Genomic DNA, 13,450 nt, shown 5'->3' on the forward strand with positions numbered 1-13,450 from the left:
TATAGCACGTTGGTTCTCAATTCATTGGTGTACCAGGGGGTCCCCAGCAAAAGCAGTTAATATAGCGTCTCAAACATTTGATCCACTTTAACCATATTTTATACTTCAGCTATTCAAAAATAGCAGATAGGCTATACAAGTTCATAGCGCATCACTTCATGCCGTGCTATGAGCTTGTAGATCTGCTATTTTAGAAAAATCTTGAAAAGTTCTGCAAATCTTTGAATATATATTATTTAACTCAAATCTTTGCTTTTGGGGGTCCCTGGAACAAAACACTTTGAGATGGGGGTCCGTGGCCAAATACATATTCTTGGAACATGAAAAGGTCCTGAGAACCACTGATATAGCAACATAAGTTATTCAGAAATCTGTTAGGATTTAGAAAACATTTTTGGAATCGGCCTCAGGTCTTAAATTGGTTAAACAATACGACTGAATATTAAAATGTACCAAAACATATCAGAGCTAGCGGCATTGTGAAATGTCATGCCGTCATCTAATATTGATCCCTTCTTCAAATTCCAATGAAATGACTCAGTTTGAAACAAGGCCCCCCCAGCTGTGTTGTGTGAAGACTTGTACACAGTCAAATCGTGGGTGTTAATTTAGCCATTTGTAACTTCTGAGAGAGTTAAATCAACTCTGAGGATTTTTACTGTGCATACACTGTTGGGACTGGTGGAAAGTAGCCTACTTGTGTAAAAATGTTACGGTACTTTTACCTTTAATTCAGTATTTTCATTTTCGATACTTTATACTTTAAACATTCGAGTACTTTTACTTTGGTACATTACGTGTATTTCGACACCGAAGACTTTTACTCAAGTCAAATTTTGAATACAGGCCTTTTTGTATTGTGGTATCGCTACCACCACCCAAAATCATGTTTTTCCAGTTTTTAATGTTTTTGAAGCTTATCTATGACAATCCTGGCGGTTTTTAGAACTCTGCTTTTCTCTAAAGCATCATATAATAGAATTTTACCCCCAAAACTGCCACCCTCTCTGTGAAAGTAGGTATGTGACGTGACACGTGACTCAGGTATCATGTTGCATCATCAGGGACAATAATCATATTCTTTGAGACGCACACAGTTTTTGCCGGGTCAAACAAGGGAATCACGTGACCTTGATCCCCTTCCCCTATTCGCTCCTACTAGGACATGACGTATGTGTAGGCAGAAGGATATGACAGTATTCTACCAACACATGCATGTTGTTATTTTTCTAAAAGTTTGCACAGAACACAATCACCTTTATTCTATATCACTGCCTACATTGTAACATTATGGCAAAACTATAGACCCCTTAGCAGACGACGTCACACTGATAAGAACCAGTATGCGTGCAACCAGTATGCGCCTCACCAGCCAACACACAAGAGGGGGTTGGGGTGCGTTGAAACCAGTGCACCCCAAAACAACAGGTTGAGAATCGATTGCGTGAAACAATCACCTGTGCGTCCAGTCTCAATGTTGGTAAACAAATAATTGGTCTATAGGTTACAATATTTACATTGCAATTTATTTATAACTTAGAAATTCTAATTATGATAAATATAGGCCGCATTAAAAAGTAGGCTGTAGGCCTATTCAAAATGTTGAGCCCTGATAAGGCATAATTAGTCTAATATTGCATTTTGCCAGTGATACATGTGTTTATTATTATCATTATTATATATCTCTACTGTCCGGCAGAAACCAGCTATCTCCAAAATGTTCGTTTTTCAGGAAATTACAAAAACAAAACAAAAAGTGGAGTTAGGAGGTTTTGTTCATCATTGATAAGAACAGCTGAATGGACCTCAAAGCTCACAATGAGTTTGGAGGTCAAAAGGGGGTGGAGCCTGGAGTCAGCTAAACCAGCTAACTCCACCCCCCTTTGGTGGACTTAGCTGGTTTAGCAGAAAGTTTGAAGATCCAGTTAGCTGGAGGTTTTGTCAGAAGCGCTTTTTAATATGTGATTCCAGGGACGTGGCATATTAGACGTGCAGTGAGTCCTGGGAGCTGATGGTAGGTGTTGCGCTCCACATGAGCTATCCATCTCCCAGGGGTCTAGCCTCTAGCGCATTGCGAAACGGGGATAGACTCCCCGCGCTCTGGCTGATACCGATAATAAGCCTCTCCGGCCGACTTACTTACTTACTTAAACCCCATAGGTTTTGACCGGAGTCCCCTCAGGGGTCTGTACTAGGGTCTTTTCTGTTTTTTTGGGGGGGGGGGGGCGGGGGTGAGCTTTCGCTGAAAATAGCAGATGCGACAAGCTCACAACGCGTCACGCTGCTGTTTTCCTGCGAAAGCTTTCCCCACAATACAGATGCTGGGGGTTTAAGTGGTTAAGTAAAAAAAAGAAAGTCTCAGTACAAAGGAGGAGTAAACATGTGTTGCAGTAATCCGTGTGGATTCTACCAGCGTCAAATGCACAAGAGGAACAATACAGCCGGCCTGGGATCATTTCTCCTCAATTTGGCCCCGATTCAATGCTGAGAAAGTGGATATTTTCAGATCTTGTTGTGGTTGGAGACCAACCTTTGTTTTGACAACCGGAGAGAATGGTATTCAGGAGATTCTTCCAAGCTTTCACCTGACGTGTGCGTGCGCGCACGTGTCTGTGTGTGTGTGTGTGTGTGTGTGTGTGCGCGCGTGTGTGTTTTTTTTTCTTCTCGCATTTGAGCTAGATTTGTGTGTGCATGCGTGTGCATATATTGTCGCTGTTTTGCAGAAACCTTGTATCTCCATATTTTAATGTTTTTATTTTTTCATTTCATGCCCTACTACATTGGATCAATTGGAACACACATATTTATTTTTTCCTATTTTCAGAATTTTGTTTTGGACATACAAGCAGTGATGGAAGAAGTACTTCAATGTTTTACTTAAGTAAAAGTATCAATAATACCCTGTTGTAGAAATAGTCTGTTGCAAGTACAAGTTCGGCATTCAAAACTTGCTTGAGTAAAAGTACAAAAGCATTGGCATCAAAATGTACTTAAAGTACCAAAAGTACTAAAAGTACTCATTATGCAGAAGGTCCCGCAGTATAAAAATAAAACGATGATGTCACTGGTAGACGGTTTCTGGACTGTCCACAGTCCTCCTATGAGACACAGACAGAGTAGAAAAAATGGTACCATTATATCCTGAGCATTAGTGAGGACCTATTATATGAAAATGGGTGAAGTCGTCCTTTAAAGGGGGTGAGAGGTCCCCAGATAAATTAGGAACCAATTACTGCATGTTTTTGTGAGGGTATTAACTACCCTAGGAGACACGGGGAGAACATGCAAACTCCACACAGAAAGGCCCTTTCACCAACCCCACCTAGGGTGTGGGCACTGATGACGCGGAGGAGAGAACACGCCCCCAGCTCCCACAGCGTCCCCGGCGGGAATTGAATTCAAATACATTCTGTAGGCTAAAAAGTACAATATTTGCCTTTTGAGATGTAGTGGAGTAGAAGTAAAATGATTGAAAATTGGAATTACTCCAGTAAAGTAAAAAAAAAAAAACGTCAAAATTGTACTTAAATACAGTACATGAGCAAATGTACTTTCCACCACTGCATACAAGGTTTCCACCTGACGATATACTGTACGTGTGCAGACAGTGCACGTACGGTGAAAAAGGTGCGCGCGCGCGCGCGTGTGTGTGTGCGCGTGTGTGTGTGTGTGCGTGTGTATGTGTGTGTGTATTTTCTTCGCCCGCTCTGCGCTCTGTTCTGTGTCTGTTCGCGGGGTGAAAACAGCCAGTGACATCAGGGTAGCACAACATGTTGACGATGATGATGATGATGATGAATGACGCTGATGACTTCATCGCACCAAAACACTGGGCTCCACCTGTTGTCTTAGCTACCGTTCCCGAGTAGAGAGAGAGAGCCTGCTTTGGATTACAGAGCTGTCATGCTCTTGGACCCGCATGAAGCCTGTATATATAGCGTCCCTGTTTGTGGAGGCCAACGTTCAGCCCATCTACCTGCTCGTCAGCACATCACAACAACAAACGTGTACATTTTTGGTGTCTCCCCCCCGGGATCCAAATGTACAAAACAACACATAATGGATCAGCCACTTAAAGCTGCACCATGTAACTCTCCTCTTCTACCCCCCGGGATTTGAACCCGGTTTCCTGCGCAAGTGCTGAAATTAAATTTCAGCATTTTGTACCGTTGAGCTAATAGAGCCGTGCCTGTCAGCGCACAGAAGTCAAAGCCCAGACGGTTGTGTTGTAGACGGACAACGGATGCACGCTTATGAGAAACAACAAAAATAAAACCTGGCGAAACAGTTGCGTGCGTTAGCGCACGATGAGGATAAAGGAAACATTCAGTCTAAATGTCCAGTTTGCTCATTCACAACCACTACTACTACTTTTGTATTTGAAACTTTACATTCCTCTAAATATTACAAACATTCACGACAGCCTAAGTACAAATATCATTTATGAGAAAAGGCTACTATAGGCTACAGTGAGGTCGGACTGAATGACTGAAACGTCTTTCTTTTTTACTCTCTTGGTGTTTTGTTGTAGGGGATTATCTGGCACATGTATCTGTTATGAAAGAGAAATTGTATCATGAGTGAAACGGCTACAAGATATTCCTCTACACTTATTTAGTGAGAGCATTGCTCCTCCTGCTGAGAGCATCTCAGCAGCACTAGAATTACTCCTGCACTTTCATAAGCAGAACAAACCCCCGCCCCCCCCACTACTGCGAAGCGATGGGAAAACGCTGTTCGCAATACAACCACCCCAATATATTAACATATATATTAACATATTATTAACATAGAGTATTAACACACTCTACCATACAGATTGGACAAAATTACGTTGTATTCATTACAAAAACGTTACATATTGAGGCTTTATAGCCTGGTAAACCCTCCCTCCAGAAATCTCATTTCCATTTGATTTCTGGAGTGAGTCTGAACGCCCATTGTGGGGGTTTCTAGTGCATTACCAAATAACCGAGCCTATCAGCGTCGTCGCTCATCCTTCTGTGATTGACAGCGACAGTTGGCCAATCAGGTGGCGAGTTCGAGTGAGCCCGAATGAAGCCGAGTGCAGCCTGAGTGCAGCCGACAAAAGACGAACGGCAGCCATTGTTGTTGTGCGAGTGCCTTCACTTCTTACTTTCGTTTTTTAAAACGGTCTCAAACTTCTTTTTTGAGGCACGGAATTTACTATTAAGATATCGTTTGGATAGAATTTAGTTGTTTAACTTCATATATGTGGTCAATTAATCATGACAGAGCCTATTTAAAAATATAAATTTAGAGAACCGGCAGGGGCGGGAAGTGACACGCATGGATCCGAATAAGGCAACCTATTTTGGGCATGGCTGTCTCAAAAGTCCCGTTGCGTCACATAGTCTGGAGGTGGTAAAAATGAACTGCTGATTGGCTGAAGGGGAAAAAACGATCATTGGCTGAAGGGGTTGTCAGTCAACGGTATTACTCCCGCCCAACTCCAGCCCACAGCCAATATTGCAGAATGGGCGTTCAGGCCAGACTCACTCCAGAAATCAAATGGAAATGAGATTTCTGGAGGGAGGGTTTACCAGGCTAGAGGCTTTAAGCCCTATTTTAAAACAAATGAAAATTGCAGTGTAGATCTGCTATTTTCACTATTTCTTTAAAAAAAAAATATATATTTTATAGAATTATGTATATAAAATATGTTGTTTGTTTGCAGCGTTGAAGTCTGAAGGGGACGACTACTACATCAATGGAGCCTGGACCATCGACTGGCCCCGCAAGTTTGACATTGCAGGAACCGCCTTCTACTACAAGAGACCCTCTGATGAGCCCGAGTCTCTGGAGGCCCTGGGAGCCACAACCGAGAACCTTATTGTCATGGTAACTATACGTCACTGTTGTTGTGTTGTCGATCATCATCATTTGATATCCCTCCCTCCCCTCTTATTCATTTTCATGTGTTGGTGGTGGGTGGTGGGGATATGTTTTTATCCCTGCTTTCTGGTCAGACTGATTAAATACATGCATTTTTCCCTTTTGGGAATATGAACATTTTTCTAAATGTTTCAAATTTGAATGCTCAATGCGCTCAGAGTTAAGGACCCGTTAGGGTCCATTTGGTTCCTAATTTATCTGGGGACCTCTCACCCCCTTTAAAGGACGACTTCACCCATTTTCATATAATAGGTCCTCACTAATGCTCAGGATAATGGTACCATTTTTTCCTACTCTGTCTGTGTCTCATAGGAGGACTGTGGACAGTCCAGAAACCGTCTACCAGTGACATCATCGTTTTATTTTTATTAACACGAGAACAATGGCTTCTCGCGTTGCATTGCAACTTTCCAGGAATACAAAGCCTGCAGTTTCTATTAGCTTGGATTCCCCATCGATGATGTCACTGGTAGACGGGTTTCTGAACTGTCCACAGCCCTCGTCTGAGACTGAGACACAGGACTGAGTAGAAAAGAATGGTACCATTTTATCATGAGCATTAGTGAGGACCTATTATATGAAAATAGGTTGAAAATGGGTGAAGTCGTCCTTTAACTCATTCAATCTGGGAAAGCATCTGTGTCATTTTAGATTTTTAGATTTGAGCTATGTAGCATGATTCAGAGCATTGGTTTAGAGCAGCGGTTCTCAAAAATAGCAGATCTACAAACTCAAGATCTTTTAAGTGTTTGGAAAAACGTTGAATCATTTAGAATTTTTGAACACAATTCTTCTCTCCTGGGTTGTCCCTGGCACAAAACTTTTTCAGATGGAGGTTCCGCGGGCTTAGTACATATCATTTTGGGGGTTCTTAGCACGGAAAAGTTTGAGAACTTCAGGTTTAGAAGGCATTTGTAGAATCGGTTAAGGCCCCCCTGGGGGTCCCCGAACCCCCCCCCCCCCCCCCCCGGGCTGAGAAGCAGTGCAGTATAGAAAACCAGTGGGGAGAGATAGCGTTTCAACTGTCTGTGTCTCTGCTCTGGCTCAGTCCACACTTAGACTCAACATCTGGCTGCAAAACCTCAGCTGACCCTCAGCCAGTTGTTTGGAGGTAACCGCTATTTATATGGGGAAAGTGAAAAGCTTTTCTTTTTTTTTGCGGGGGGGGGGGGGGCTAAGTGTAAACACAAAGCATTTGGCGAGGGGCGTGTGTTATTGTTGAAGGGGTTAGCTCTGGCATGTTCCGAGTACCTGTGTGAGTATGTACTGTATGTGCATGGATTTGAATACTGTGATTCAGTGGCTCTCCGACTTTTTTTTCGTGTCGAGGACCCCCAAATTGATATGTACTGTATGTGGCCGTGGACCCCCACCTTAAAATATGTTGTGCCAGGGACCCCCCAGAAGCAAAGATTTGTGTTAAAACTGTTCGCCTTTAAAAAAAAAAAAAAGATGTCAAGATTTACGGTACACACATTTTAAAGATTTTTCTAAAATAGCCAAAGTATAATATATGGATAAAGGGATTCAAATGATTGTGACGCTTTATTAACAAATTTAGTTGAGGGCCCCCTGGTGCGCTCCGACCCCAAGGACCCACACTTTGAGAACCGAGTGTGCGCGCGTTTGTGTTTTGTGTGCGGCGGGTATTTCCGCGGTTGGTATGTAAGTAACTAACTGACCGAGCGTATATATCTGTCAAACTCCTCAGCGCTGCCCCCTCAGGACTGCGGTGGCGTTTCGCTTTGGGCACGGGCGGCTAAAAAAAATGCCCGACCACGCAGCACCACTAGAATAGACAGACCGTTGGCCTCCTCTCCCGCCACCAACCATATTCTTCTGTGGCTTGAAGAAGTTGTGTCTGATATTCCTTGGTAGTCCTGCTCTTTGCACATTATGTATTGTAGACCCTCCAGAAAAAACGTGGGCAAAAATCCTTGATTATGCGGGGCTAAGGGCTAAAATCCTTGATTTTGCAATAAAATATGCGGTTTTGTGTGACTTTATGCATGTAAATATGCGAGAAGTTGCGAAATATGTGGGAAGTTTGCGCGGAAATATGCAATTATGCGCCCTTTTTTGGAAAAAAAGCTTCTGGGGGTCCCTGGAACAAAATATCTTGAGATGGGGGTCCGCGGCCACATACATATCTAAAAATGTTTTCTGAATCCTAACAGTATGTTGCTAAATCAGTGTTGCTCCAACCTTTCCATGTCAAGGAACCCCACAATTATATGTATTTGGCCGTGGACCCCCATCTCAAAATATGTTATTCCAGGGACCCCCCCAGAAGCAAAGATTTGAGATTTAAAAAAAATTGCTTTAAAAAATATAAAAATATATATATATTAAAAGATTTGCACACATTTTCACGATTTTTCGGTGCCGCGATACGAGCTTGTAGATCTGCTATTTTTTTAACAGCCAAAGAAATCTAAAAAATGACACGGATTCTTACCCGGTCTAAATGAGTTAATGGGTTTTTTAAGCAAACAAACGTTTGAATTCTCCTCCGTTTCCACAGGTACTCCTTCAGGAGCAGAACATGGGGATAGAATACAAGTTCAACGTGCCCATCCAGCGCACGGGGAGCGGGGACAACGAGGTGGGCTTCTCGTGGCACCACCTGCCCTGGTCGGAATGCTCCGCCACCTGCGCCGGAGGTAAGGCACATATGCTCCGCAAGCCTTTGTTCTTAACTCATTGAGACCTGAAGCCGATTCTACATGTCTCCTAAATCTCAACAGTATTCTGAAAAACGTATGTTTCTATATCAGTGGTTGCTCAATCTTTTTCATGTCAAGGACCCCCAAAATGATATGTATTTGGCCGCGGACCCCCATCAAAATATTTTGTTCCAGGGACCCCCAGAAGCAAAGATTTGAGTTAAAAATGTTCGCTTTAAAAATATATATATTCAAAGATTTGCGCACATTTTCAAGATTTTTCAAAAATAGCAGATCTACAAGCTCGTAGCGCGGCACTCGGTGCCGCGCTATGAGCTTGTATATCTGCTATTTTTGAATAGCCCAAAGTGTAAAATAATGTGTTTTAGCTCAAATCTAAAAATGACACAGTTCCAGGTCTCAATGGGTTAATGGCAGGCCGTTCCCCCCAAACCTTTTTCCAGATCAGGGGCAAGAGTGGTTCCGATATAACACACGGAAAAATAAAGGTGTCAACTGGAACCAAATCGGGTTCATCAGAGTGATGGCGTAGAAGAACCATTTTTGGTTCCAGAGATCAAATTATTGGCTTAGGGGGAAAAAAAGTCATTTTGGGGGTGAACTATCCGTTAGTTTTTTTTATCGCACTTTCTGCCTAAGTCATTTTTGGTACTGTATGTGACAAGCATTCTGAGATATGTTTTTTTTAGAAAATAGTAGATCTACAAGCTCACCGCGACACGTTGTGTAGCTTGTAGAGCTCAAAGGCTCCTCAAAGAACATTTCTAGAGCTAGATGAGGAAAATGAATAACCATTCACTACATCAAATGGTTCTTTAGTGGTTGATGGTTTGTGGAACCATATAGCCTTTTAAAGAACCATTTAAGAACCATTATTTTTCTGCGTGTACCAATACCAGTATCGGAAAAGCTGCCCGATACTGCCTGAAATGCTGGTATCGGTATCGGCGAGTATGTCAGTCAATGTCATTCCGATACCGTGTCATTTATCACATGATGATATGTCATTTTCAGTCATCGCTTGTTTTGTATTTTTAATGCTTCAGTCAGCACTACTGTTTTATGCTCTACTATGTACATTGACCACTGAACACAGTTTAGTTCAGTGGTACTTTTACGTTCCTATTTATCGGTATCGTGATTCTTGAAGGTTTCAGAGAAACCAATTAGCCTTGGCATTTCTTTTAAGCTTTAATCTGGTTAGGTCATTCGAAAGATAAGAAGCTCTTCTGAAGTCTACTGCCATGTGGGCTTTGTGGCTTCGGCCATTTTAATAAATTCAATATGTATATTTTTGCATACTTTGGCCCCCGGTGCGATAAAGATGGTGTAATTCCTATGAATGAGTAGCCGTGCATATCTTCTGGTTTAGGTCACAGAGTGGGTATGGTCAACGTTCCAGAAAGCCGTGTGTGTCTCCTACAAAGTCAAAGATATTCTTAAGTCTGAAAACCACAGCGAAAATGTTGACCATGGCCTCAAGAATGGCTAAAACCAAACCTTTGAGCCCTGAAAGCAATGGGTTTCGTGTAACAATAAATAGTGTTTCTCCCCCAAGTTGTCAAGCGTGGCCCCTGGACGCGTTTGTAATATTTTGTAAAAAAAAAACAAAAAAAAACATGTCTGAATAAGCATGTGGGTTTTGTGAGGAAGCATATTCTATAACAGTGTGCTACCATTCCTAAATGGACAAAGCATGCACAGCCATCCTGACTTCCCTTTCAACCTGGTGTCCCTATTTTGGGCATGTCATTATAGTATAATTATCATAATGATATCATTTTCAGACTTTTTTTTTTTTTTTTTTTTTGCATTTATTTTCCAAATAAAACACTGAAACCGTCTCGGGTGGAAACCTCATGTGTCCAAAACTGTTACTTTTCAGGGTTTAAATTCAAAAATTACAAAAGTAGGTTTCTGCCTGACAGCAACGAAATGGGGCTAAAGTGGGGCAACCCGCAAAACGGACGGTTAGGGCGTACCGTATAGCACACAGTCCCTGGTTCGATTCCCGGCTGGCCGGAACCATTTGCTGTGTGTCACTCATCTACTCTCTCTCTCTCTCTGTGGTCCCTGTCCATCTCTACACTGTAACTATCAATAAAGGCTGAAAGACATTCCAAACAATAACTTACATACTGTAGGGAAAGTGGTCTACATGCATTTGTGGGACCAAGTCATTTAAATGTGTTTTTGTGTCTGCCACAATGTGCTATAAATCATATAGGTTTTTTTCTTTTATATTATTATTATACGCAGACTAAAAATAGATGAGATATACAGCAGATAGGATCATCAAGCTGCTAAAGTATTTAATATAAAACATCCTCTGACGTGCTGATTGTTTTACCCCATGCTGAGCACTATTCCTATAAACTATGTTTCACTCCTAGCACAGATGTGTTTTTTACACCAACACAACCCCACACACACACGCACGCACGCACGCACGCACGCACGCACGCACGCACGCACGCACGCACGCACGCACGCACGCACGCACGCACGCACGCACGCACGCACGCACGCGCACTCACACACACACACACACACACACACACACACACACACACACACACACACACACACACACACAACCACACACACGCACCCGCACGCGCACACGTCCATATCTTATTACGTCTGCCAGACCAGTCTGGTGTGGGACATATCCCATGTGGTTCCAGACAGACCCTTTCTGAGATGGTATAGAGAACACACACCGGCGCGCGGGCGTGCGTGCGCAAGCGTACGTACGCACGCATGCACGCGCTGATATGCTATTCCTCGGTCTCGCCATCATAAGCAAAAGTTAAGAGCCTCTGTAAAAGGTATTTTGCCAAGATATCCAGCAAAAAGAATAAGGAATTTACATGTGTGGATTTTTCCCGGAGAGTGAAAAGCGATACCATCTCTCTACTACTCCAGCAAACCTACTTGACATAAGGACCCAGCTCAGATATATTACTCAAGAGTGTTTAACCCGTTCAGACCGGGAACGCATATGTGTCTCGTTTTTTTGATTTGAGCAAAAAAGAAAAGCATTATTTTACACTTTGGCTATTCAAAAATAGCAGATCTACAAGTGTGCAAATCTTTGAATATATGTATTATTTCAAAGCAAACGTTTTTAACTCAAATCTTTGCTTCTGGGGGTCCCTGGAACAAAATATTTTGGGATGGGGGTCTGCGGCCAAATACATATGATCTTGGGGGTCCTTGACATGAACAATTTTGAGAACCACTGATGTAGCAACATCTTCTAAACAGGATTTTAGAAGACATTTTGTAGAATCGGCCTCAGGTCTTAATGGGTTAACGCAAATATCTTCTGGTCCCCCGGTGGATTGATCGCTTCTTGCTTTTGCTTCTGCGGTTGCGTGTGGGTGTGCGTGGCTGTGGCGGCGGTGTGTGTGTGTGTGTGTGTGTGTGTGTGTGTGTGTGTGTGCGCGCGCTTGTCTCCCCCAGGCTCCCAGAAGCAGGAAGTGGTGTGTAAAAGGCTGGACGATAACTCGGTGGTCCAGAACAGCTACTGTGACCCAGACGGCAAACCCCCGGAGAACCAGAGAGCCTGCAACACGGAGCCTTGCCCCCCAGAGTACGTAGCGCTCTTATATATATACCTTTGAACTGGCTTGATACTGGCACAGTACAATCCTCAGTGTTGTTCACTCCCAAGAGATTAGGAATGGAACCCGATGGACCCTTGCTGTCGGGGGCAGAAACAGCGTCACACAAAAGTATCAAAAGTAGCAGATCTGCAAGCTCGAAAAGCAGCGCGAAGCGACACGTTTCGCGCTTGACGATCTGCTCATTTTGCTGTTTTTGGATTGGAATCCTGAAACGTAACCGTTTTGGACATATGAGGTTTCCGTCCGACAGAGACGATATCAAAGTGGGGGTCCTTGAAATGAATTCAAAAAAGAAAGAAAAGAAAAAAGACCAAACTATACTATAAACACTGGTCAAACATTGAAACAAGACATTTGAAAATAGCAGATCTACAAGCTCACTACGGCTCGCTTTGCGAGGCGTTGTGAGCTTGTATATCTGCCATTTTCACAATATTTATCTGTGGAACCGAGGCAAACAAAATGTAACGCCTCAACTCCTACAATTCCAAGTGCTTGTCAGGGTGGGGGGTCCCCAGTTCAAATATGATTATGTTGGGGGGGTCGCAGCCTGAAAAGGTTGAGGACAATTGCTCTACAGCAACGATTGCTATCAGAACAACAACAATTGCACATTTAAATTCACACAAAGTTCAGAAACCTGCCTGCCTGCCTACCAGTGACTGAATGAGATTCTACACAGTTTTGTTTGACCTTGAGTCAAAGAATTTAATACTACTAATATTTCTAACATTTGGCATTCCAAGCGCCAAATGTTGAAACCATGCTCATACACATGAGGAGTGTGCGTGCGCCACTTTCCACGCAGGTTTCCCAATTTGTAAAGATCCCCAGGAATGTGTGTACAGTACCGGTACATTTTTCTTGGCACGTTTTTTCCACGCGTCCTTTTTAGTCAGTCAGTGTGATGTTGTGAGCCAGCAGAAAAGGATAATGTCAAACTAGGAGTGTTCATTAAAGGGGTAGCTCACCCCAAAAAAGCTAAATGTGTTTATACGGCATTACAATGTTTTTAACCACTTTATCCATTTATATGTTGGCTATTCAAAAATAGCAAGCTCTAAGTACATCTACAAGCTCAAGCTCACAGCTTGTACATCTGCTAATTTGGGGGGAAAAAATCTTCTGGTGGTCAATGGCACAATTCTTTATTATTTTTATTTTTTTCAAATAAAAAAATATATATATTTGCACATTTAAAAACAACAAATTTGT

At 42.6% G+C, this 13,450-nt stretch overlaps 1 protein-coding gene across 1 annotated transcript in view; it reads left to right on the forward strand.

Moving 5' to 3' along the window:
• The window catches only part of adamts6 (ADAM metallopeptidase with thrombospondin type 1 motif, 6), a 114,838-nt gene that overhangs the window by 85,197 nt on the left and 16,191 nt on the right, over positions 1 to 13,450 (forward strand). The window contains exons 19-21 of the mRNA XM_084047341.1: positions 5,699 to 5,862; positions 8,441 to 8,579; positions 12,072 to 12,201. Coding sequence (XP_083903467.1) covers positions 5,699 to 5,862; positions 8,441 to 8,579; positions 12,072 to 12,201 — 433 coding nt within the window. The remainder of the gene's footprint in view (positions 1 to 5,698; positions 5,863 to 8,440; positions 8,580 to 12,071; positions 12,202 to 13,450) is intronic.

The sequence above is a fragment of the Gymnoscopelus microlampas genome (assembly GCF_963454915.1).
Source record: "Gymnoscopelus microlampas genome assembly, chromosome: 21".
NCBI lineage: Eukaryota > Metazoa > Chordata > Actinopteri > Myctophiformes > Myctophidae > Gymnoscopelus > Gymnoscopelus microlampas.